The following is a 27838-nucleotide window of genomic DNA, read 5'->3' as shown; positions in this document are numbered from 1 at the left end:
TAAGTGATAAAACTGAGGGTTTATTGGTAAAAATATTGCACAAAGCTTTGACAGTATAGCAGCCTACACAAGCATAATCCCTTTCTGTAGTTCAGAGGACACTTTATTATAATCTCGTACAAGATAATTAGTCACAGCACAGTATTTCTAACAGTGAAGTTCATGTGTGTCACGTATACTGCAATATAGTGCACAAAACAAGGGCTATAGTCTTACAAAGGTGGTGGGAAAAGGCGTTAAATCATTTTAATCTGCTTTATTATGACAAAAATATATAATAGATAAACATACAATAATAATTTCTGCATTAGAAAAATAAACCACTCTAGATAAATTACTCCCAAAACACTATTTAACGAATAAATAAAGGCTGGGACTTTATGTTTACAGTTGGGTAGTTTCTTATTCCAGCGATGTACAATCTAATATCGATAGGTACAGCTTACAGTTTTACACATTATTGCACATTACAAACTAGCCATGCATTACAGAGAGTATATGTACAAAAGCACAGAATTAATACTCCTCACACAAGCGTCCAGTAACACGGACCCCTGCTCCAAATGTTTTAATACAGAGATATTAATTGTCCTTGATAATGTAAAACTGTTTCCTCAAGGGAAAATACAAAATTTGAAGTTCAGCACTTGAAGTGTAACTGTATACAGGGACACTGTGTCATCATGAGTGTGTGACAGGCTGTATTTGTGCTCTGTGAGCATGTGTGTGTGTGTGTGTGTGCAGATATGGAGGCACTCCTCTGAACTTCAGTATTTCAGAGCGGTGCGGGCCGGTGGCCATCTGTCTTGCAGACACTCTTGACCAGAGCAGAGCAGCAGGACCTGCCCACAGAAAGCAGCCAGTGACTGGGTGAAAGGTCACAGACCTGTAGCCAGCACGAGAAAGTGAGGCATGTGGCATATATATATATATATATAATATATATATGCGTATACTGTATGTGTTATTAAACAATCAAGCTGTCAGCTTTACCTGTCAAAAATCACATAATTCCAATGCAGCCAAATCACATGACGGAGCAAACGCCAGTCTGCAGGTTCGGCCCGCTTCGGTTGGAGCTTCTTTTTGCGTACCTGAAGAATTTAAAGTACATAATTAGAGTCAATCAATCAATGGATAAAAACAAATTATGTTGCAAATTTTTCTCCTTTAATATCCTGTTTCACTCAAAAATATATTTCAGATTACAGAGGGGAAAAGGCAATATTGTTTTTGAAGTATTTATCTGCAATTATAGTATTTATCATTATTTATTTATTTTTTATAAAATTCATGTTTTTTTATTTTAATTTTAAGTTTTAGAAATTTTTGTTAAGTTTCTATTTAGTTTTAATTTTGTATTTTCATAAAATTCATGTTTTTTTATTTTAATTTTAAGTTTTAGACATTTTTGTTAAGTTTCTATTTAGTTTTAATTTTGTATTTTCATAAAATTCATGTTTTTTATTTTAATTTTAAGTTTTAGACATTTTTGTTAAGTTTCTATTTAGTTTTAATTTTGTATTTTCATAAAATTCATGTTTTTTTATTTTAATTTTAAGTTTCAGACATTTTTGTTAAGTTTCTATTTAGTTTTAATTTTGCATTTTCATAAAATTCATGTTTTTTATTTTAATTTTAAGTTTTAGACATTTTTGTTAAGTTTCTATTTAGTTTTAATTTTGTATTTTCATAAAATTCATGTTTTTTTATTTTAATTTTAAGTTTCAGACATTTTTGTTAAGTTTCTATTTAGTTTTAATTTTGTATTTTCATAAAATTCATGTTTTTTTATTTTAATTTTAAGTTTTAGACATTTTTGTTAAGTTTCTATTTAGTTTTAATTTTGTATTTTCATAAAATTCATGTTTTTTTATTTTAATTTTAAGTTTCAGACATTTTTGTTAAGTTTCTATTTAGTTTTAATTTTGCATTTTCATAAAATTCATGTTTTTTATTTTAATTTTAAGTTTTAGACATTTTTGTTAAGTTTCTATTTAGTTTTAATTTTGTATTTTCATAAAATTCATGTTTTTTTATTTTAATTTTAAGTTTCAGACATTTTTGTTAAGTTTCTATTTAGTTTTAATTTTGTATTTTCATAAAATTCATGTTTTTTTATTTTAATTTTAAGTTTTAGACATTTTTGTTAAGTTTCTATTTAGTTTTAATTTTGTATTTTCTTGTTTTAGTCATTTTAGGACTTAACATTATGGCAGTTACTTAGTTGCAAAGGCAACATTTCTATTTTGTATAAATATGTAATATTTCTATTTCATTTTATTTAAGCTCTATTTTAATTAATGAAGTTTAAAAAAAGTTGTATTTTTAGTTAACGATAACAATACTGAAAATTGGTTATGAATAGCACATTAACTTTAAATCTTGTTTTTGGCAAACTCAAACACTCACTAATAATGTAAGTCAAGGTTTCTCACACACCGAAAACATCATAATTTACTATTGCATGACCAGTTTTTAGTTTTTGCCACTGTACCTTTAAGATGTAAATGACCCCTATTATGATTGGCTAGCCTTCTCGAATGTGAAATGGGTAACCATGCTCACACTAGGGGTCCATTTACACGACACTGTTTTTAACAAAAAGATTGAGAACTTTTTATGCATTTTCACCATTCATTTACACGACAACTGCGAAAACATAAACTTTTGAAATCAGGTTTCAAAGTGTGTGTTTTTGAAAAGATACAATTATTGTCTCGAATGCGAATTTGTGAAAACGGTGTCTTCATGCGCATGCGTATTACATGTTCAGTCTATAGACCTTATGTAGCCCCGCCCCTTTTCAGTGCTGCGCTCGTTGTCTTTTGACTTCCGGTCTGTATTTTCACAGCGATTTTGCATGTTTATTAATGAACGGCTCGTTTTAAAAACTTTCCGGTCGACTGACATTAGTTAAGACATCTGCTTTAAACATTACAGTCCTCAAGATAACTTTCGTTAACTTTACATTAAGTAAATCCACTTCTAAAGCTAATTACTCATGGACAGCAATGCCATAGAAATATACAGAGCGACCGCAAAAACGTAAGTTCAAAGACAATATTCTAAAGATGGCGGCGCCCTCGTTTCTCTGGCGCATAAGGTCTATAGGCGAGTAGTGTTTCTTAACAAAGTGTCATCGGCATCTACTGGCCAGGCAGCGAAATACAGCGTTCGGTAACTTTATTTTAAGGTGACGTAGTTACACGTTACTACATGTGCTTTCGATTGTAATAACAGTAAATTATGCATAATTACAAGTAACTAACCCTAAACCAAACCCTAACCCCAACTCTAAAGTAAGTACATGTAATTAATTAATATTACTCAGTACTTATTTGAGCAAGTACAATGTAACTACGTCACCTTAAAATAAAGGGTTACACTTTATTTTAAGGTGTCATTGTTACAGTGTAATTATATATTTAAGTACTGAGTAATAGTAATTAACAACATGTACTTACTATAGGGTTAGGGTAGTATTAGGATTTGGTTTAGGGTTAATTGCATGCAATTATGCATAATTTACTGTTATTACTATGCAAGTACATGTAACATATGTAACAAGGACACTGTAAAATAAAGTGTTACCAAATAAAGTGTAACCCAGCGTTTTTTAATTATTTTTGCAGATCTGAGTGAACGGGGGTCGTTTTTAACAACATTGGCGTCTGTACGTGAAAAAAGCAAAGGAAACACTTTAGTACATTTGTTGCGTAAACATGCCCAAAGTTGCAGAGGAAAAACAAACCCTGTTCTTAGTTAGTCTCCCAGACTGGTCAGGCTAGCTTAAACCAGACCAGAAACTAGTTTAGGCTGGTTTAAGCATTTTGTTTTTCATCAGGTACAGTGTGTAAACATAGGAAATCATATGTTAATATGCTCATGGTTGACAAGGTGGTTTCTGAACATTTTCATAGCTTAGAGTGTTAGAGTTTTAGTACAAATGATCGAACAAAGATCTGTTTTCCATGACATGACCTTTAAACACAAACACATACCCATTTAGATCAGCTGGCTCCGAGTGATACACATGTTTGCCCTTCTCTGCAATGGTTAGGGTCCCGACATGAGTGGTCTCGCTGTGACTGACCCGCATCGGGTGGTACTGACTCTTTGCCTCGGTGGAGCCACACGGCACGTTCATCTGATGGCTGGGCGTGTGGCCGTTTAGTTGTGGGGTCTCAGCGAACTGCTTCTTGCGGACGGACTCAGGTGTGTTGGTCGCGATGACCTTGATCTCAGGCACAGTTGGAGGGTTGTGTTTCAGACAGGCCTCAGAGTGGGCCAGCTGCAGCTTCTTCATCTGGCGAATGGCCACTGTAGCGTTGAAGGCTTGCTGGAGGGACGAGATCAGGACTTCAGATCAGGAAAGAACAAAAGCTAATAGACAGATTTTTTTAGTACCAAATCTCACTTTGGATTGTATCTTGAGACATGAAGTAAAAGGAAAAAGCAATCAATGCATTTTAATGGTGCACAAAAAGATTTTTTTTTTTTTCTGTATGAATGATAGACCTGTGCGATCTACTATATGCACATGCAGTATACAAAATGAGCTTACTAAATGAGTGCTGTGTCCCATAACGCAGTGCACTTCCATTATCAGCGTGACATTTAAATGACTGTAAAATATGTAATGACTATTTCATTTGAAACCATATGAAAAACCACACCAGTGTACCAGTTTACAGCACAGTATGCATTTAGAAGTGTGCTAAATATGCAAATATAATGTTTATGTTCGGAATTGGACACTGGTTTACAAACTAAATATTGTACAGTTATTCATGAGACCATGCATTATAAGGTGCATAACAAGGCATAATTAAGGCATTACAATAATATTAGAATGCATTATATTGCTATTTGGATTTAAACAGGCAAATGCTTAAGGATCATTATTGCAAGGATTATTATGAAAATACTCAGCAATGGTGTTGACTTGTGAATTTGCACATGGTTTGTCTTAAAGCATATTAAAAACACCACATAGACATATAAACAACATTAAGAGCTTGATTTTCACCACAGGGGGACTTTCAGAGTCTATGATTGGATCAGTATTGCAGTGATTGTTATGTTTCTATCATGTTACTGTATATGTTTGGGAACAGTTCTTCTAACCCTAATTGATGGAGTGTGTAGCTTTTCATTTCTTAAACAACCATACATCATGGCCATATTCCAGGATGACAATGTAAAGATTCATCAGGCTCAAATTGTGAAAGAATAGTTGTGAGGAACATGAAGAATCATTTTCACACATGAATCGGCTCCTCTGAGTCCAGATCTTATATTCATTGAAAGTCTTTAGGATGTGCTGGAGGAGACTTTACAGAGTGCTGGACTCTTGCATTGTCAATACAAGGTCTTGAGCATATATTGATGCACCTCTTGATAGAAATAAATGTTGCAATGTTATTTCCATCAAGAGGTGCATCAATTTCTGTTGCCAAACATGCTAGAAACATAGTAATCATTGCAATAATGACCCAATCATAGATTCTTAAGCATTTGTCTGTTTAAATCAAAATGGCCGGGCAGTGTATAAATGCTTGAAGTGTTTCTAAAATATATTTTTCTAGGCCACTGATTTTATTCCCCAAAAAGAAAAAAAAGAAAATAAATACACCTTTAGATGTCTCCAAGCATAAATCAGTTTGCTAAAACTAACTGAAACTGGTCTGTTCCAGATATTCACACAGATGGAGCAATTATAAGGCAAGACGGATGACCAAATCAACGACTTAAATTGTGTAATCAGACCAGAGATCATCTGAAAAACCCTACTGAGACTAAACCACAGGAGACCAACTCCAAGCAGAGTTATGAAACATGACTTTACCTTCCACTTGGACTTGGCAAAGTTTTTCTGGATCTGCTCACTGACGGAATGGTAGATGTCCTGACTCCGGGCCGTCTTTCCTATAATCCTGCAGGTCAAAGCTGGATTTAAAACCAGAGCTAGAGGAAAACAGGAGGATTTCGTTTCCTCTTTTAACCAGACTTTAAGACAGGAAGAAGTTTAGACCAGTTTAATCTAACAACTGTCGTTCTCATATGTGATCTGTGGGTTTCGTTTCAATGAGATTATACGGAGAGCAAACAGAGACTTTTAATGTCAAGTCAAGTTGGAGATATCAATACAAACTCAATATTTCCCATCAAATTATCAATGTTATTTTAGAGTTATTATAATACAATCATATTTTTTTTAATATTTTGAATTATTTTTATATTCTGTTTTTATGATAATATCATTAAAAATTTTGGTAATTTTGCTATGTGTTTTGTCACTTTTATTAATTTTTGTGTTCTAATTAGCTTTCTTTTTAAATTTCAGTTTATTTTTTATTTATAACTTGTTTTATTTCAGTTAGTTGCCACATTTAAGTTTTTCATCTACACGTATTTTATTTTATTTCTGCTTTATTTCAATTTCTGAAAACTATTTTTATAGTTTTAGTTAACAAACAACACTGATCTGCACAATACTATCCATATTAATTTTATAGTTCTATACTCTGTCAACAAAGGTTAAAAAAAAGTTTATTTTTCTTTTTTTTCCTGAGACATATGAGAAAAATGTATACATAAATTAAACAACAGATATTTGTTAAAGAGATAGTTCACCCAAAAGTGAAGATTCTGTCATCATTTACTCACCCTCATGTCGTTCTAAACCCGCAAGACTTTCGTTCATTGATATTTTCAATGAAATCTCTTCATAAAGAGATCGTAAAACATGGTTTTAAGTGTGGTTAAATCCAAGACTTCTGAAGAGACATGATTGCTTTATATTATGAACAGATTTAATTCAGGCTTTTATTTACATAAACATTGATCATCGAACATGCATAATATGTAGTGCATTCAAATTTGGTAAACAGAAGCTCGAGTATGAGAACCAATGAGATTCATTCTCACGCATCAAGCAAGTACGGAACGACACAAGGGTGAGCAATTGATGACAGATTTGTAATTTTTTGGGTGAACTGTCCCTTTAAGGCTTTGAAAGAGCAACGTCTGAGCAATAGAAGTGTCCTGCGGTCACTCACCAGGGGTGTCTGAGAGCCTGTTCTGTGTCGTAACGCATCTTAGGATTCTTCTGCATCATGTTGCGGATGAAGTCCTTTGCTAGAGAGATAGTAATTATACATGAGGTTAAGGGCTTCTATTACAGGTGTGTTTTACAGAATCATAAGAGAGGTTTAGATCAATCTGATAGCAGTAGTAAAGTAATGAATGGTTGTATTATTGGATGCTCACCAGACTCAGAGATATCATCCCAGAAGGGCGAGTCGAACTCGTACTGCGCCTTCATGATCTTAGAAAACAGACGAGTCTCGGTTTCTTCGTAGAAAGGAGGATATCCACAGAGACTGTGAAGATAAAGCAAAATAAATGGTGACACTTAATATTGATGCTCCACTTTAGACATTCTAATAACTATAAGTAACTTTGCAACTACATGTCAACTACCAGTCATTAGAGTATTAGTAGGCCTATGTCTGCCTAATATCTGATAACACTTTATTATGATGTTTGCTGAACAGACGGTCTACTGACTAGAAGTAAATTTGCAAGTACATATCAGCTGAGGTATAAAGTCCAGGGGTCAGAAAGTAAAAGTCCTGCCATGTTTATTCCACCCATAAGTTTACTAATACTCTAATGAGAGTTAGTTGGCATGTAGTTGCAAATGAATGAGAGTTAGTTGACATGTAGTTGCAAAGACATTTACAGTTAGCAGAATGTCTATAGTGGACTATTGAAATAAAGTGTAACCAAATAAATGAATGAAAATTTAGATTTCCACCAGGGGGCGCCGTGCATCTGAGAGCCCTACACTGTATTATGTATTCTGTGTGACCTTAAACTGATAAATGAATCAAACTGCTAATCTGTCAGTGTTGACAAACAGTAAGCTTTAGGTTTCCAAATTAAGAACCTGGCATCTGTTTATCACTCTCGGTAAATAACAGTGCTGTTTACAGTCCAGCTCACTTGATAGTGTGGAGTGGATTTTGTACAAAATCAGTTTTCTTAGAAATGACATTTGTGCTAGGGAGGGACTTACAGGATATAGGTGATGACTCCAATAGACCAGCAGTCAACGGCTTTACTGTAGGGTTTCTGAGCCAACACTTCAGGGGCTGCGAGCAAATACAAATACATCCACTTGTTTATTTTCTTGAATGTCTCTAGTGGTTTCATCACTGCACGTTATTCTAAAAAAAATTATGTTCATTGAAATAATGCAGCAATAAAATAAATTCAACATAAAAATGAGTAATACAGTACATTTGTTATACACTCAACTGTTCAGCTGTTCATGTTATATCAGGTCCATTAAATACTGCCATTAAATACTGTCAATTAAATAATATTAAGCTTCTGGTGTTGTTTAAACAATCAGAATGGTACGAAACTCTGTGACTTTTGCAGGAGTCGCTATGTAACCACAAAAAAAAAAAAAAAAATTTGTGGACATTCAAAAAAGCGAAATGATCGTAAAAAATATATGTTTGCACTTGTGTTGTTCGTGGTCAAAAATGACCGCTGTAGGAAATGAGTGGGAAATAGGCACAATGCAAAAATACAGAGAATTATTTGTGTGTACAATCTACAAATCAAATCGATGCAGAAAAAAGTGCACAGCAATGAAGGAGTGACACTCTAAAATATCAAGAGTGCAAAATAATATAAAAAACATTTTTTTTACATTATTGTCAATGGGGAAAAAAATATCATAATTATTGCATAAATATTTATTAGTACCATGAAATTCTCTCAAAATACAAAATAAAAAATAATATTGAACAAAAATATATTACATTCATTTTACTTAATTTTTTTTTTTTTTTTTAATCAGGTTTTCGTCACCAGTGTTCGGTTTTGACTGCAAACAACACAAGGTTGACTCCCAAATGAACAATATTAGATTAACATATACAATCTATGCTTTTAATAATGTATTAGTAAATGTTGAACTTAACATTAACTTGTTAATGTTAACAAATGGAACCTTATTGCAGTGTTACCAATAAATACAATTCATAAAGACTACTAAAATAACACTTTATAAAATCTTAATATAATAAAATTAAATAACTTTTCTGCAGCGCAGTATTATAATACCAATATTATTACAGCATACTTTTCATGATCCCAATGGATACAATTCAAGTCTCAAAACAGTATCTATCACTGAATGCTGTGCATCACTCAGAGAAACATCACATTACAGAAGTTAAATATGTTGTGGATGCAGTTTCACGGTGCCTTTAGAGACAATGAATCAAAACCAGCTGCCTTTTGTGCTTTGACATTCCCTGGCTGTCAATGGCTATCATTCTCACCGACATATCCCGGAGTCCCACAGGCCGTGGACATGACGCCATGCTCTTCCATCTTAGAGAGGCCGAAATCACTGATCATGATCTTGGAGTCTTCATCAGAGCTGTAGTAGAGCAGATTCTCTGGCTAAAGAGAGAATACAGATCTCAAGTCTTTATCTGCATACATGTACAGTATATGTGCAGTGTGAATGCGGCGTCTCTGTACCTTGAGATCGCGGTGTACTATGCCGTTTTTGTGCAGGTAGCCGACTGCCTCCAGCACCTGTTTGATAACCTGACTAGCATCCAACTCTGAGTACATGCCCCGGTCCAGGATCCGGTCAAACAGCTCACCACCTGAAACTCTGACGGGATACGAGACGTTTAACAACATGCTGTAAAGACACAAAGAGCTTTGAATACAGTAGCTTCAGTGGGTGATAACACTTACAGCTGCATGAGCAGGTAGTAATGCGTCGGACTCTCATAGAAATCCTCCAAGCAAACCACATTGTCATGTTTGATCCTACAGACAAAAAAAATTAAGAAGTTAGTATAAGGAAATACAGTTATGCTGTTTTAAATCAGATAAATGTTGTTTTAAATGCATTTACAATAAGCTTATTTACACCATGGAGTAAAACGATAAAAAAGGTTATTTTAACTTTTTATCTCAAATTGCTACGTTTTTTTTTTTTTCAGAATTCTAACTTCTGAGTTTATATTTCACAATTTAGCAAAAAGTCAGAAAAAGTTATGAACTCACAATTGCGAGAATAAAATCCCACAAGTGCAAGTTATAAAACCCAAATTATAGGATATAAGCGAGTTTATATCGCAATTCAGACTCTTTTTTTCTCAGAAATGCGAGTTTATATCCCTCAATTGCAAAAAGTTAGAATTGTGATCTCGCAATTCAGACTTTATAACTCGCAATTGCGAGTTTTTATCTCGAAATTCCATGGCGAGCTTCCATAATTTCAATGCCCTAAGTTTGAATTTCTAATGTGGTTTCAATTTCAATTTCATTGCATATCTAAAAGCTAGGGCTAGTTTCATTCTTACATCCGCAAGACGGCGATTTCATTCTCCAGGTTGATGTCCCTTTTGTTTTTCTTCTTCACACACTTCATAGCAAAAAGCTTGCCTGTTTTTCTCTCCTTCACCATGTAGACATCTGAGAACGCTCCCCTAGAGAAAGCAAAGAGAGAAAGATGGGGGTAAGGTCAGATGTGCAATTGCCTGGGATGATGTTTTTCTGAGCGAGAGCATGATCTTGGTTTATGTGCTGCCGGTGCGGCACGTCCCCCTGAGAGTAAAACAGGTTTTAATGAAGGCGAGGATGTGACTTTTTAACCCCTGCTGAGACCTCCGCGCCACACTGCAAACCATCCATTTAATAACAGCTAGAAATGTGAAAGAGGCCAGGGCTCTGGCGAGATCTGCTATGAAGCAATATGTGAAGCAATTACTATTAGTGCAAGTGATTTTACAATTGTAGATAAACACATATATCAATTTGCTAAATGCCTGGACAATAAAACAAGTGAAAAAATGCCTAGCAACACCCTAGAAACCACCCCAGCAACATCTGAGAAACTAATCAGAGCACAGACTCAGACAATAATTTTTTCTGAATTTACAACTAATTGGGTAACCGGATAATTTAAACAATCAGTAAAATATGGTTGGCTGGTTGTAGGAGCTTTGGAAGATCACCTAAAGCACTTAATTTTCTTTTCTCCATGCCCTCCTCAGAAGTAACCTGGAATAGCTGCCCTGGGACGAGGATTACATGTGAAATCCCTTACGCAACGGAAACGCTAATGGCCTGGTATCCAGGAGCCTCGACAAACACAGGCCTGCAACCAGGGCGCCTGGCACTTCCCACGACGGAAAGAGGATCGGTTACAATTAGCATGAGATTGGTTGAATAAGCCCGGCTATAAAGAACAGCTGCTGAGATTACGCATCACTGCTTTATCTGCTGCAAATCTTCATATTATTCATGTAATACTCTTATCATCCCTGTTTAACTCTTTCCCTGCCAGCGTTTTTGAAAAAAGTTGCCAGCCACCGCCAGCATTTTTGATCATTTTCACACACACAAAAAAATATATGTTGTTTTATGAATATCTGAACATGCAATATATCAAAAGAAAGAACAACACTTATTGACACTTGAATGTTGGTAAATTTCATTAAAAAAAGCAACATTTTGAGCTAAAAGCTGAGAAAATTGTGTTTTGTCAAAGACGATATCGGTTGTTTCTGCTTCCTCTTCGCCTGTATGTAATAGCGCCCCCTACCATATAACAGTGAAAACATGGAAAGCCGGAAATTTCCGTCAATGGAAAGAGTTATAAGCTGAAAGTTTTACTTTTATTCAGCATTTTTGTGTTGATTCATCTAAAAAGATCAGACGAAGAAAAATTTACCAGAGAAGTAAAACTGTATAAGATATTAAAGTCACCAAGAAATGGACAATTCTTATTTTTTATGGAAACTTGCAGTATTTATCATAAACGATTTATCCGTGCACATTATTATTTATTTATTTTTTAATTCATGTGCCTTGTAATCTTTAATCAAAATATTTTCCCCTCCCTCCTTCAGCGACATCTCTTCTCTTCTCTGATGACGAGGGCGGGGCAACCTGTCACTCACATGAGATCCACCAATAGCAAACCACAACCATCCAATCAACAAAATCAAGCCCCGCCCTACATTTGTTCTTGTTCAAGAAGCCGATTCATTTGGATATACGTCACAATAGAGAAGAAAAGACGATCACATCTTCCGTTTCATGTCGACTTTAAGATTTCTCAGAGAATATTTAAAAAACATTAAGAGAATATATATCTTGAAAATAAGTGTACTGCGTAATTTGAGTGTAAAACTCACTAAATGTATTATTATTACAATATTTTAATAACATTTACTACTTAAAATAAAAAGTTTAAAGTTTGAAACTCCGTAAATAGATATTTTTGAATGTTTAATATAATTTTTTTTTTTTAAATGTAGGTATTTATTTTTGATATAGCACTGAATTCGAAATGCTTAAATCATGCCTGAAGTGCTACATCACACAATCTCGTCCTCACACACACACACACACACGGAGCGTCAACAAACAAGCGTCCCCTGACACTGCCAGCGTATATCACATATTCCCACAACACCTTTTTCCTGTATTGAATGCAAGAGCTCAGAGATGTGTGTTAACCTTCACCTACAGTCAGGAGTGAATAATCCTTTAGAAAGTCCTGAATTCATTAAATACTGAGGATTTCAATGAAATGCATGAATAAATAAATAAATAAAAACTAAATACAGCTCACACTGAAGGTCAGTGCACAGAATGTGTCCAAAGGCAGAGAAAACTGCTAATGAAATACATAGAAATATTATTTTTCATCATAGAATCTCTGGATTAAGCCAATTTTAGATGTCGTACTTCATCCTGATGGGTGTTAACTCCAGTGGAAGCCTGCTGAGGGATTGTGGGAGTTTAATTCGGGTTGTTTTTGTCAGAGGAAACCACTGTGCTCAACTCTCCACGGCCCATAATGCCCCAGTGGTGCCAGTAACACCCTCAGGCAAGGGCAGGTCGTGACAGAGCTCTCTAGACACAGCAGTTTATGCTTGAAACTAGATCATTATCTCACTTTATGATTGTAAACTTGTAAAAAAATAAATAAATAAAAAAAGAAGAAGGAATTGAATGTGGTCTCAAACTGGGAAAACATTTCCCATTTTCATTTAGTTTAACTTGATGTACAAAAACCCCCAGAAAAAAAAAACTAAAACTGACATAAAAAATTAATAAAAACTATACAGACATTTTTAAAAATCAAACAAAATCCCTAAACCTTTAAATGAAATAAAAATGAAAAATCTAATTCAATCATAAAAACTATAATACTATTTCGATACTAAAATAACACTGTGGTCTCAAAACACAGAGGCAAAATTCTCCATATTAAAAGAAAACAGTAACAACAATATTAAAAAGTGGAAAAAAGAAATTAATAAAATGAAACAAATTAATAAAAAAAAAAAAAAAGATTTACAGAGATTTTGGGCTATTTGGCTTTTCATTGCATGTGTTCTTTCCACTAGTCAGAAAAACATGTGTTTATTTTATTGCACTTTATGTATTTGCATCAGTAGATTTTAGAGATGTGCCGATACATTTGGCTCATGAGACGAAACACGATATTCAGTTCACGAGACAATATTTTAAGTTAACACTTTAAAAATCTTCAATGACAAAATATATGAATTGTCTTCTATTTGTCTGAAAGTCACAAAATGCAAATATATTTAAATATTTTAACTAATCTAGGGCTGTGACGCGATTATTTTGGTAATCGAGTCATCTGTCAATGATTTTGATGATTCTGATCTGGAAATGTATGCAAATTAGAGCATATTTAATTAGATAATTAGATAATGCCTCAACAACATTTCAGATAACATGTAATACAAAAATGTTTGTAATTCTTAATGTAATTGCATTAAGTAGTGATATTCATTAGATACATTTTTTATATTGTTTCGCCTTAATCAATGAAAATAATCCAGTATAATTATTTACATGGATATCATCATCTGCGTAATAGACAGCACATTGCAGGCCATGCCTGGTAGATTATCGCAAAGCTGTTTCCATCCCGTTAGCTGTTCCCCGGTGCCTGTGATCCCTGTTATTCCCTGTCTGCCAGAGCGATTAACACACACCGGTCTAGAAGTGTCTTAACCTGTGCTTTACCCTTGAATCACCTACAGACGCAAGGCGACCTGAATGCTACAGTCTCCACTGAATAAATCTCACACCCTCAACATCAGCCAATCAAATGCACACTTTTGGATCCCATTGTAACTGATTATGTAATTACAGACTTCCGTGAAACATGGAAACAAACGTCCCAAATAATGTTTATGACGCTTGTACTGATCTCATGTCTGTCTTCAGGGATGAAACATTATTCTGCTTAGTGATCGCTGGACAGTCAGCAAAGGCGATGTACAGCTGCTCGAGTCTGCTGAGCTCACGGTATAGTCAGCTTTCTGCGCCCGCAATGACACAACCGCTTCAGGACGACAGGGCCGGATCATTGCTGTCTGCTTTACAGGCTGAGGCCCATTAAAGGTGCAATATGTAAGATTTTTCAAAATAAAATATTTCCTGCAGTTGTGTACTTACAATATATCCCAAAAGTTCCCAAAGATTTTTAATTTCAGAGAAAATCCAATTTTAAATAATGGCTCGTCCCTGGTCATTGTCGCCTGTCAATGACGTAATATCCGCGTTATCCCTTGTTTCCGCTTGTACTGCCATAGTATCCATGGCGACAGACGTGGACAACTGCGTTACGTCTAGCGGCACGATCACGCTGTTGTTGTTTCGTTCAAACATTATGGACCATGGCAGGCAGACTTTGGGACAAAAGGAGAAATAAAATGAGGATCAATATCGGCGTGGCGTTTTCGAGATGCCGAGAGCTCCACGTCCGCAACTAACTTCAACTTGACAGAGCTTCACGAGCGACATAAATTCATCAACCATTCAGAAATGTCCTGTTGCATTCTACATGTTGTCACTTCTTCTTGAGTCTCTCCATCATTGTCTGAATCCGGTTTGAACATAAAAGGCTAAAAGTTTTTGAAATTTTCAGTGCATGTCTGTATGAGTACAAGCTCTTGAAGTTCCGCCCTCTGTGCCGGGAGCAGCAGCTCATTTGCATTTAAAGGAACAGACACAAAACAGTGCGTTTTTGCTCAACCTCAAAAAGTGACAATTTTAACATGCTATATAAAAATATCCAACACTATCTCACGACCAATTCGTACGAATTTGTACGAATGATAAAAAGGTGGCTAATCGTAGACAAATCGTAGTGGTACGATTTGTCTAAACCCACGTGATGGGTAGGTTTAGGGGCGGTGTCAGGGGTAGGTCATTCGTATGAATTCATACGAATTGGGCAATTCGTAAAATATGTACGATTTAGCAAAAATCGGACAAATTCATACGAGTGAGGTCGTATGAATTTGTACGAATTAACCACCTCGTAGAATTTGTACGTTTTCCTGTGAGATCAGGTTGAAATATCTGTGGGGTATTTTGAGCTAAAACTTCACATACACACTCTGGGGACATCAAAGACTTATTTTACATCTTGTGAAAAGGGCATTATACCACCCCTTTAAGGAGAAAATACTTAGCAATGGTGTTAACTTATGAATTTACACATTGTTTGTCTTAAAGCATTTAAAAAACACCACATAGACATATAAACAACATTAAACACTAGATTTTTTACCACAGGGTGTCTTTAAGTCAATTTTCTTTAATCAAAGAAAATCCAAACAAAAGTCTTAAAATGTAAGGACACAGTTAAAGAGGGAATCACTAATCTCACAAATGCCGAGCCTTGAAATACCCACACAGTGAAGTTGGGTAAACAATCTGGGTCAATCCTTTACCGGACACTTTGGGTGAGGAAAAACAGCTTTCTGGAAAATGTCTTTAAAAAACTCAGGAAAATGAGATACAAACTTTGAGGTTTAAAAAAAAAAAAAAAAGATTTAATGTGCATGATAAACAACTTTTTAGCACAGTACTTGTTTACACTTAAAATCTAAAAATAATTGTATTATCAGCTGCATGTAGGAAGTAAATTTAAGTTATACTTCATTAAAAATAAAATGCCACTTGAGACATAAATACTGTCAGTATAAATTTACCACCAAAATAACATATCCTACTGAAAAAAATGATGTTAATAAAACCATTCACAACTTTTACAATGAATAATAAGAGGAACTAAAGTTGTACTTACGATCCGAGCACCTCCATGAATTCAAACACATCCTGGATGTTATCCGTGCTCTTTTTCCAATCATAGTCACCCTCCTTTCGCCCCATTTCTGCGTGAGCTTCTACAGGGATTTCTGAAGAGAATAAAATAAAAGAAGAAACTTCTTTATAAAGTGACCAACAAAGACGTACGTCTGTGATCTGTGATAATGTTTTTTTAAATGTATACCTTTATTCGCAGCCAAATCCCTAATAATCCCTAACAGCCCAGGAGCCATGAGGCCTGATTCCTAATATAAATCCAATTAGAATTCCAAATCAAGATGAAATATCAAAAACTCTTTTGCATCCTTTAAGGTTCCATCAGCTACTGACGGACAATCGATGGCTTCACTTTTGACTGGAAGTGTGTTCATCTAACAGCTTTAGTTTTAGTGTGTCACTGATCTGCGCCAAACTCTTTAAAAACTCCACAGCTCCTCATGGGCTGTCCTACATAGCTTATAGATGGCTGTCAGAAAACACTAATCAGGTTTGGGCTGGTCAGAGTACAGACAGGAAGATGTGCGTCTTAATACTTATGTCTTTTTTTTGTTTGAGTTTGAATTTGAGTTTAGGTGACTTATGAGATTCTTTTGGCATTTCTATGAAATATGTATAAATAAATCTAGTTGTTTTAACTGGATTATATTTGGAGAAGGTGGATTTTGTCTAAACTAGACCTTTCACCTCTGCAAACCCAACTCAAAGGTGCTTCTAAAAATGATTGGATGTATTTCATAAAGCCATCATCTTCAACAAAACGCATGCACAATGAACTCAAGCCCGTCAACTGCACACAAAGACAGCAGAAATTGCTCATTTACATCATGTCTATTGTGTTTATTTTAAGGTAAAATAAACACAATATATCTTATTTCTTCATAATAGGTGTTCAGACATGCATGCAATCCAATCAATTTGTCATTTCATAAAGACTTCTTTGGGATTAGCAGTAGGCCTACTGAGTTCTGGTAAGTTCTGGAAAGCTTTGCTCTCATTCCACTTATATAACGGGTTAAAGGCTCTGATCTTCTGACCTTAAAACAATGACCTCCCTGATGAGTTCATGAGGTCACTTGCCATTTATAACTTCAATAGCCAAAAATATCAGTCATTTGCCACTAAGAGTGTCGTTAAGTAAAGTGAGGTGCAAAAACTCAATGGAATCGAGTAGGCTAATTTATAGAGTAGACCATTAGAACCAGTAATAGACAAATTAGGTAACCAAGAGAAAAAAGTACATCCAATTAAGAGGCAAGAATGGACTGCAGTTCTAAAAAAAAAACACCATGATTGCATGCAATCATTACCGTCAATGTCATAACGAACAATAGCTGGTTAAAGCATAAATATGACCATCGCTATGTTAAACTACAAATTCATAAAAATAAATGATCAATTTATGAAATAAATGCCACATATAAATTACAAACATACAAATGAAGACAAATATTTAAAATATTAAATTCATCTAATTAATTAATCAATTAAAATGAAATAAAATTTTATGAATTTTTTTTTCATTTCTTGACTTTTCTTGTACCAATCACAGTATATTCGTATTCATTTTTAATATCCTATCATAAATTAAAATGCATCTTGCAATGCACAACATTGCAAACTAATCACACATCAATTTCTGCACGTGTCTGGCTTTGTCTTTAATGTTCAGCGAGTCTGTGTGGATTAACACTCATATTTCTGCTGAGCGCACGAGACCAGCATAAACATAAACATGCAGCTCAGCAGGGTCATCATAAACACATGCATGGGGCGCGTGTCCTGGTGCAAGGTGTCCCATACAGTGACTGACGATCATATCGCATAATTCAAAGTCTTAATCTATAGATCGTACTCACGTGCACCTTTAAACCACACGCATAATAATGCGATCCATTAATCATCTTTCACAATGTGCATTCTGATGCTGCCTGCATGCATAAGCAGAGGGGATTATTTTACAAAAGAGCCCGTTTTTGACCTTACCTTCAGGTCTGTAACTCCAGCAGGATTTTTGTCTCTTGCAGAAACTATCGAAGCTCAAGCAAGGACAGCATTGACAAAGAAAGAGAGGCGAGGAGAGAGGTTGATGCGAAACGGACATTTGCAACGCGTCCGAAATGCAATGATGCACATTTATGTGCAATTAGTACAGTTTGCAAAAATCTTTCATATGCACCATCATCATATGAAAAACGAGCATTTAAATTTCGCAAACCACTAAGTCAGAAGTTAATTTTTTAAGCAATTGTTGCGCGCACTCAAGCAATAAAACTGTCAGATAAAATCGTCTATTTAAAAAAAAAAAAAAACACTTTACATTACAATGTCCATATTGCATAGAAATATAATGGATTACAATAAATAATTGAACATTAACATGAACACTGTAATTTAAAGTGTGACCTGTTTTTGCAGCATCCTCAGTCTCCTCTTGTCTCTGTATAGGACAGGAATCGGGTTTACTCGGGAGAGCGTCCCGTCCTTTGACTTACCTAGAGAGGCAAGTGCGCAAAAGATGCCCTGCTCTGACTCTCCTGCCAAAAGCCCGCTGCAGTCTGGACAGATTAAACCCGCCGGGAGGAGCACAAATAACCAACAGGTTGAGATTACATGAGCTGTCAAAGAAGGAGGAGCGGACAGCGAGGCGGATTCTCAAGGTCTCTTTGATGACTTCTCTACTGTACATGTGATATCCCCACACGCAAACACAGAAACTTGCCATGATGGGTTTTTCAATGGCCTTTTCAATATCAGTATCATGAGAGCACAGGTGGTCAATGGGCATATAAATCTTTAACATTTTATGACAGCACCACATGTACACAAAATTTCTTATTTTAAATAAAGACTAACTTTAACTAAAACAAAGCATTCACAAACAAAGCATTTTGGGAAAAAAAAAAAACTTTAGGCGACAAGGCTGTTGGTATATTTTAAAACTGACCACATGTGAATGACCATTAACAAACACGGTGCCTATTCAAAGAGGCGCACTCACCTACAGGACTTGACAAACTAATGGCGTGTTCACACCAAACGCGAATTTAATTATTTGCGCGAGTAGATTACATACAAAGTCAATGCAAAGACGCGAATAGACGCTCGATATTCGCCTCAATCGCGTTTCCGCGCAAGTTGAAAAATTTCAACCCGAGCGAAAAATTCGCATGACGCTAAGAAATTTTGTTGTTGTTGATGATGTGCCTGAAGACTCTCCTTTTTCGCGCGATGTTTTTTTTCGCGCGAGTGATGCGAAAAACAAGAAACATCCCGTGAGTAGCCTAATCTAGAGCGAGTAACGCGATGCGAATTTACAACACACAATAAGAACTGAGAGGCGGTTTTATGTGCCGCACTTTGTGTCTGAGCACTAAATCTGCGGGAATGAATAAAATTATGCGCAATACGAGCATTCCCACGCTGAAATTCAAGCCCTGTAACAGAAACTATATTCATCCAGAGTGAGTGAGGAGAGGCGGGTTTGTGTGTAACTCGCTGTCGGAGAGATGAGAGAGAGAAAGCGCAGCTATCGGGCCCTGTCCCAAATGGCACACTCCGGACTTGTGGAGTCCAAACTTTGGTGACGTCATGTAGTGCAGACCTATAGGGCCCTTGGCGCGAGTCCACGAGGGCGCACTGAGAGGTATTTTTGGGACAAACTCGATCGTCACGCCGGAAATAACGGCCTGGTTGTTGTTGGACAGGAGAAATCACATTTTTGGGCTCCGACGTCATTATCTCCATGTCAACTACACAGCCTAATTTTACAGTTCTATATTTTGATATTGTGCATACCACCTGGGCATTAGACAATAGACACATCATGCTTATTTAAATGATGTATACAGTTGTACATAATGTTCCATTTGAACTAAGATTACAATTTTAACACAATGAAAATGTGCATGAGTTTCAGATGAATTTACAGGTTTCAATATTCATACTATGTTTATATGACTCAGTAAAGCCCTGACATTCGGTTCTATTTATTTAATGAATCATAATGTGATCGTATTATCCAACGGCGCACTATTATTATGTTTGAGACATCAACCACTGGTCGATGACCATAATGTTTGTATAAACTGTAGGTAACAACTGGTAAAATGTACATCTAGGTCATAAAAAACTTAATATTTTCTTCTCAGCCATGTCAACAATTATCCGTGAGCGAAATCTCCTCCCATCCGTTGTCTGATTGGCCTTTCGCAAGGACTCCTGGGTAGTTAAAGTGTGTGGAGCCTGCATCTATGCGGGCTTCGCGGAAGGCCGCTTCAAGGGTACAAAGGGGGCGCTGCTGAGCACACCTCAGAGCGTTAAAATGCTGAATGGGACGGCCTACGGACTCGGCGAGCACGAGACCGAAAGTCCGCATGAAGTGCGCCGCGTCTATTCTGCGGAAAATGAGTATTGGAAGCGTTTCAGATATTTCAGTATTGATATGTGTAAAAAAAAAAAAAATCTATATTTTTGACAACACTACATTTTACTTAGTTTATTATTTCAGTTGCCTTTTTAAAAGTCTACAATTGTAAAATGTGTATATAGGCCTATATATATATATATAAAATTCAACCCGCCAAAGTGGCTAGGAGGAGTGACTGTGTTACACGCCACTGCTGAAATAGGCCTACACAGCATTTGGTGGGTTGGTGGGTGTTAATGTCTGTTAGGCTACTATGAATGGGAGAAAGTGCAATGCGCAATATGGCGTAATAAGTAGCCTATCGCTTTTTTAAATAAAAGGGCCAATTGCCAATTGGTAGTCATCGCGTCACTGCAGCTGCCGTTGGTGTTCTGATCCAGCTTAAAAAATGCATATTTTTTAAATATGGCTTGAGCATTTAGAATTTTTTTTATTGTCAGACAGTTATTGTCAGATTTCATTCAAATATGAAATGTAATCGTAAGCTTGGTAAACAGTTATAGAGAATTTGATGTTTCCCCATTCAAAGAGATAAGAGCTGCACTTGCATGACTGAAAAGCTGCCCAAGAGGCGTTTCAAAGATGGCCGCCGAGTGAAATGACTTGCCTTTAAGGGAATTTGCCATGAAAACATGGTGGAAATGGCACTAAAAACATTATCTGACAATCAACCAAACTTGATTTTTGTAGTTTCTGAAAATGAGAGTGGTGTTTGCATGTGTAAAACTCCCACGCTACAATGCCATTGCATTGCTATATGGTTGCGAAGGTGTTCTGAGTGGTACTGCATTCAGCACATTGCCATGTTAAATGCCATGCTTAAATGGAACAAATCTGGTCTCTAAGAAAAAGGACCATTCAAGTGTTTTAGTTTTCTCTAGTTTTCCCTAGGTCGCATCAGAGTTGTACAGTGAGCTCAAGGAGAGATTATTGCATGCGACCTGTTGGGCCAGTCAGGATAATCCCATAAAACACACTGTGACACTTCCTCCTTTAATAGGCTTGAGTAAATCTTAAACGTGAATTTTACATCTCTTATTACTGGACATGCAACGACATTAAAGACCACTGTCTACAATAAAAAATGTAATATAATTTATAGAATTTGATATAATTTAAATATAATTTGTTTACTTTTTGTTTTTACATTTTGAATGAATATATATATATATATATATATATATATATATATATATATATATATATATATATATATACATTACACACCTACTGAATTTTTATTTTAGAAGAAAAATATTTCTTGTGACAATTATTGTGACCAATTCTTATTATCTTTATGCAAAAATAAATAAAAACAGAAATCTTATTAATGCAAAAAAAATTATATTATTTAAAATGTAATATGTATTTTGAACTTTAATGTATTATAAATTTAAACAAATATACATTTTATTAATATCAAAATAGCAATGTGTAAAAATTGAATAATAACATTTACATTATTATTGAAAATCTATATTTTGAATGTAGATTTAATACTTACTGATTATTTAATAAAAACAAATATACATTTTATTAATATCAAAATATAGCAATGTGTAAAAATAAAACAGTAACATTTACATGATTATTAAAAATCGATATTATTTATTATTATTTTGAAATGTAATCAAAACTATTAAAGGTTTTAATATTAGAATTTGAAAAGTTGAAAAATGTCATTGTAAAAATGTTTGTTTTATAAGCAAATTCATATGTATGCACAATTATTTGTCTACAAAACTATTTGTCAAACACAATTTCAAGCATTTAAGCAATATCAAAAGGTTGACAGTCAAATGTGTCCAAACTTCTGCCTGGCACAGAAGATAAATTCGAGGTTTCTTCCAGCTTACCTTTGTGATTCTGTTTTTTGCTGACCAGCGCTTTGTGTTGCTTGATGAAGTATGAAGGCATCGCTGGCAGAACTGCGTCCTGTGGCAAACGTTACGCTGTCAGGACCGGTGGAAGTCTGACTTGTTTTCAAGATGTTGTCGTATGTATCCTGGGAGAGACATGATGAACCTGGGCGAGACAGTTCTCTCATTAAAACACTCTGTGTACGGTGTTGCCATGGTGGGGAAAGGAAACTTGGGAGATAACCGGACGTGAAGATCTCTAGATAGTTCTGTTTCAGGGAGGATGATTTGCGTAAATAGGAATAAGAATGTGGAGACGAGGAACCTGTTTCCACCTAAGAGGTCTCACAGAGGACGCTATTCACTTTCAGAAAATATCTAACACCCAGTGCCATGAACAGACATTACAAAGAACATTTGCTCTAGATATCATACACAAACATCTGCACTGAAGTCATTTCACAGATTGACGAACCATACACAGCCAGAATTGTTTCTGCATCATCGCAAAGTGTTACTATATCCTCCCTGTCTGTTAGCCATGATTTTTCTTGTTTTTTTTTTTTTGTGTGTGAATTATATCAAATGCAATGCTTTATATTTCAAAATTCAAAAACCCTTGTTATTAGCGACACCAGTGGCTGTTAAGTGAACTGCAGCCAGTAACTTTTTGCTCACAGGTAACACACAAGAGACTGAAAGTGATTAAAGGCCCCGTTATACTCTTTTTTTGTTTCTTTTTCGCTCTTCACTTAGATGTAAAAACTAGTTAAAAATTACTCAATTAAAATTACACTGTTATGATAGTTTGATTATAAAGTATGTTTGAGACTATAGACTATATACTGTAGCCTAGATCTGACTATGAGAGACTATAGTTTGAATTAATCCCCATTGGCAACAAAAAAGCGATTTATACATGACATATACACATAGCTTACATATAGCCCCTTTAAATTAAAGTAGTCTATAAAAAGATTTTTTCTTTTTTTTTTAATGCTTTGCGATTCACATTTAATTAGAACTTTTATTGTGAACATAATTTAAGAGAAAAAAAAGACAATTATTTTTAGAATAGAAACTTTCACCAAGTTTTACTATGTCAAGTTTGGTTTTGTATTCATGTCCGTGTTTTCAAGTCTCTTATTTTGAAGTTGTCTCATTATGATATTCCTGGTTTTGTCATGTGATTTTCTTATCCCATCATGTGATCCTGTCATGTGTTTCCCCTGTTCTTGTTTTCATTGGATCATTGTTTGATTGCGCACAGGTGTCCCTCATTCAGTCATTAGTCTCTGTGTATATATAATGCGAATTTTACGAGGTGGCTAATTCGTACGAATTCATATGAATTAGTATGATTTTTGCTAAATCGTACATATTTTACGAGTTGCCCAATTCATTCATTCACAAATGACCTACCCCTGACCCCGCCCCTAAACCTAACATCACGTGGGTTTAGACAAACCGTACGAAATCGTACGAGTGAGGTCGTACGAATTAGCACCTTTTAATCACTCGTACGAATTGGTTGTGAGATATAGCGTTGCAATAGCCCTCATGTTTCCATTGTCTCTCAGCTTTGTCTCTGTAACCATTGTTTGAGTCCATGTCTAGTCCAGGTTTATGTTCATAGTCAAGTTTAAGTCAAGTCTTTGGTTCTTTTGTATTTGTTCACATTGGGTTTAATAAAACTGCACATGGGTTCATCAAGCTTGCCTTCAGTGGACTTTGTTACATACTATGATTATAACAAACTTTCAAACGGTAGTGTACTGTATATGTGTACTGTCAGACTTTTGGTCCCGATTGCATGTGAAGATTCATCCCAGAGAAACTGGTGTTCTGGTCCAGCTGACAAGGTAATCTACTGTCAGTCACATAAGATCCCAAACCCAACAGTCTTCTCGTTCCGAGCTCTTTAAATGGTTCTGCTGGGACTCTGTGGGTCTCTTATCAGGGGATATTATAGGGGATATATAGACCACATCTAACTTTGAATCTGTTTTGGAATGATCGTTTAGTTCCTGGATTTCTTCCTGTTTTCCTTTGGCAGAAGTTCAGTCGTATTTGCAGTGAATCTCGCCTGCCAGCGCATCCGTCACTCTGCCAAGTCAAACAGCCCCTAAATGGATAAATGTGTTTGCAGCAGGACTCACAGTGACAGTCTTAAAAAGGCCTGTTTTTAAAGTAATTATACAGACAGAACAACTGATTTACAAACCCTGCAAGTACAAAAGATAATGATGTCCTCGATTTGATTTTGAAGTTACATAATGGAGAAGAGGTAACTAAATATGGAATATCCAGTACACAAGTATATTCCTGTAGAGCTACACTGTGCATTAGTCATTTTATTATGTATTTAGGCACACTATAAAAATAATCATTTCCCAGGACAAAATCACAAATATTTCTTGTGACTTAGTCTCAGCACTATCAAGACATTGAGCCTCCCAAACAGTTTAATTATATCAGCCCAAACATTTATAATGAAACCTTTTACAAACCAACTGTTGAGTGTATTCTATTAAACATATTAACATATGCTACAAATCATTAAAGGGTACATAACATGCACAGTTTCACCTAATCTCATGTTAATCTTGAGTACCTATAGAGTAGTAGTGCATCCTTAATATCTCAAAAAAGTGTTTAGTTTTATTAAATTTATAAAAGAAAAATACAGCTTTCCGATTCTCTCCGGAAAAAGCCGAGGTCCTGGAGGCGGAGCTAACGTTATAGAGTCAAGCGGTAGCTTTCCAGCAAAAGACAGAAATCTGATCCAGTTGTACTTACATGAATGGGGTCTTTTATCACTGGGACCACTCCACGTTTTAATAGCAAACGATTTGCAAATCCAGCGTCGACCTGGGCCTTGTTAATAAAACATTCGTCAGATCGTCACTGAAACGACCAGAACTCACAACCGCACTTCCTACACTCCGTTGCTGCCCCGGAAAAACAAACGGCATCCACTGTTCCTGTAACACTGGGTTCTTTGGAAAGCTGGACACGGTAAGCTTTCCCTCACATCCAAAAACACTTTTTTGGAGACATTCTTGAACAAATCCTAGGCAGCGCTGCCGATGATTTCCTGTTGAAGCGCGTTGATGTGCGCGGTCTCGCTCTCCTCTAGTCGACGTGCTCGCGGGCGAGCTTTTCCGAGAGAAATGCTCATATAAGGAGTTCCATTCTGGTCTACGTCATTAGATCCACGGTCGAAAAAAAACCAGCCGAAACTTCTACCAACCCGGAAGTAAGATTTTCGGCACAGAAATTCTCCGTTATTCGTCCAAAATATTTTTTTAAAACTTTGCCCATGTTTAACACGAGAATCCATCTCTTTAACACTGTAAACAACTCTGAATACATGAAACACCATGGTACCCCCCCTTTAAATAGAATTGAATTTGACATTTTGTTAATTTTATAAATGTATACATCATTTAAAAACATTTATTGGACCAGGGGCTTTCAATCTTTTAGATGCCATGGACCCCCAAATATGATCGTTCTCATGCAAGGGACCCCAATTCTAAAATTTAAAAGAGCTATATATGTTTTAACTATAAAGAACCAATTTATACTGTAAAAAAATCATATTATAAACATGTTTAAAATATTTAGTTTTTACAGTTTTTATGATCATTGTACTATTAGGTGCTTTTTTCTTTTTATATTTTTGTTATTTAGTTATTTAATTTATTTATTCAATGGATTTTAATAACTTATTTATTTAAATCAAAAGCATAAAAAAAAAAAAGTACTTTTTTTTTTTTTTCAAAACTTTCCCACGGATCCTCTAGGACCCCAGTTTGAAAAACCCTGTATTATACAATGGTTCGTGGGTTAACTTTGGGATCAACACCCCAGCCACGATTGCTGACATCACATGACTTGGCTAGTTTGATACGCTCAGCGAACCACTGATATAAAAGGTTTCATGAAGCAGTGTTTCGAAAACATCCATAACATGTTGCCAACTTACCATGCAGGTGCAGCGCCCAGTCAATGTATAGTTTCATGCAGTGTTCACAATGATGTTGACTATCTTGTGCCAGTACCTCCAACTGCAATGTAAAGAAGCCCAAATTTTAAAACGTGTTCACAAATAACGTAATTTATACGTCAACCTGCAGCTGCACTACAGAAACATGCTCATGATGAGCTTTCAATAAGCAGACAGTCTTGTCCCAGCAGATAATGTTAAATAACATGAATGTTTGTGTTTATTTAAGACACAATCCATGGATTGCATTGCTAAATGCTAAACATTCTATAATTGCCTTGACAAGAATTTTTAAGTTCAAAGAACTACCTGTTACTCATTAGATAAACAAAAGGTTTTAAGTTGACTTCAACTGGAGTGAATTAGTTGAGTTAACCTAAAAAGTTGAGTGTGAATACTTAAGTTAGACTAGGCAAGCTTATTTATATAGCACATTTCATACACAATGGTAATTCAAAGTGCCTTTCATAGAAAAGGAATTAAAATAGTCATAATCACAACACAAATAATCATTTTTAACTAAATACTAAAATACTATTCCTGACTTCCTGAATCACTAAATTCGGGGCTCCCCTGTCTGAATGTTGGAGTCAGACACACTAGTAGCAACTCCCAGCTTCCTAGTGACCTCCTACCCTTCAACAGAGTTATTTCAACGCCTTCTGCCTCTGTGTCTCTCGATCGCCCAATAAAGTGGAGTTATCACCAACCGTCTGCCTCTGATGGCTTTCGGGAAGACACCAGCCTGCATCCAAGACCTCACGTCTGAGTGCGTGCATAAACTCACCATATCACTTCCCAATTCTCTCGACTGTTGGAAGTGATCACTTTTCAAATCTATCCAAAAAACACCTAAGCGTTGAAAGTTGAGAAATTACTACTGCTGTATAACAAAGTGTAGGAAGAAAGTAGAATGCCAGAAAGCTGGAAAGAGGCAATAATCATACCATTCATAAAGCCTGGAAAGAATAACAGCAGGCCAGGAAATTACAGACCTATTGCCCTGACATCACACATTTGTAAATTAATAGAATGTACACTGTAAAAAAAAAAAAAAAAGTTGAGAAAACTTAAAAGTTTAAGGCAACCAGCTGCAGGACATTTTTGAGTTTTCTCAACTTACGTGTTTGAGTTATCTCAACTTTTCTCACCTTTTTTCATGTTAAATAGTTGAATAAACTTTAAAAACTTAATTTGTCATACAAAATGTAAGTTGGATTTTTTACAGTGTAGGATATGTGTGACCCTGGACCACAAAACCAGTCATAAGTCACATGGGTATATTTGTGTATGGGTCAAAATTATAGATTTTTCTTTTAT

General features: G+C 35.5%; 1 protein-coding gene across 12 annotated transcripts; it reads right to left on the bottom strand.

Moving 5' to 3' along the window:
- On the bottom strand, positions 1-26574 carry camk1gb (calcium/calmodulin-dependent protein kinase IGb). Of its 12 annotated transcripts, none has more exons than XM_079848745.1 (14): positions 26498-26574; positions 22504-22672; positions 16199-16310; positions 10413-10538; positions 9799-9873; positions 9574-9712; positions 9369-9492; positions 8087-8162; positions 7276-7388; positions 7065-7143; positions 5852-5939; positions 4005-4342; positions 994-1094; positions 1-886 (listed from the first exon to the last, which is right to left on the bottom strand). In XM_079848745.1, the coding sequence occupies exons 2-13, from the start codon at positions 22562-22564 to the stop codon at positions 1028-1030; spliced, it is 1398 nt and encodes a 465-aa protein (XP_079704871.1). In that variant the 5' UTR covers positions 22565-22672; positions 26498-26574; the 3' UTR covers positions 1-886; positions 994-1027. The 12 variants fall into 12 exon arrangements, with proteins under 12 accessions (XP_079704871.1, XP_079704872.1, XP_079704867.1 ...); XM_079848746.1 differs by having other exon boundaries at positions 1-842; XM_079848741.1 differs by lacking the exons at positions 22504-22672; positions 26498-26574 and adding exons at positions 18205-18248; positions 18625-18748.
- Between the last annotated feature and the right edge of the window lie 1264 nt (positions 26575-27838).

The sequence above is a fragment of the Squalius cephalus genome, assembly GCF_949319135.1.
Source record: "Squalius cephalus genome assembly, chromosome: 18".
In the NCBI taxonomy this organism is placed as follows: domain Eukaryota; kingdom Metazoa; phylum Chordata; class Actinopteri; order Cypriniformes; family Leuciscidae; genus Squalius; species Squalius cephalus.
Note: the sequence above shows the minus strand (reverse complement) of the source record. Positions and strands in the feature narration are given on the sequence as shown.

Excerpts from the sequence above, each read along its gene's own strand:
- camk1gb (XM_079848740.1), bottom strand. The coding sequence starts at position 18,322 with ATGTCCGTTTCGCATCAACCTCTCTCCTCGCCTCTCTTTCTTTGTCAA. Across the intron at positions 10,539-16,198 it reads TTCATGGAGGTGCTCGGATC|GGGAGCGTTCTCAGATGTCT; the intron begins GTAAGTACAACT and ends TGCTTTCTCTAG. Across the intron at positions 4,343-5,851 it reads TTGCCAAGTCCAAGTGGAAG|CAAGCCTTCAACGCTACAGT; the intron begins GTAAAGTCATGT and ends TCGTCCCTCCAG.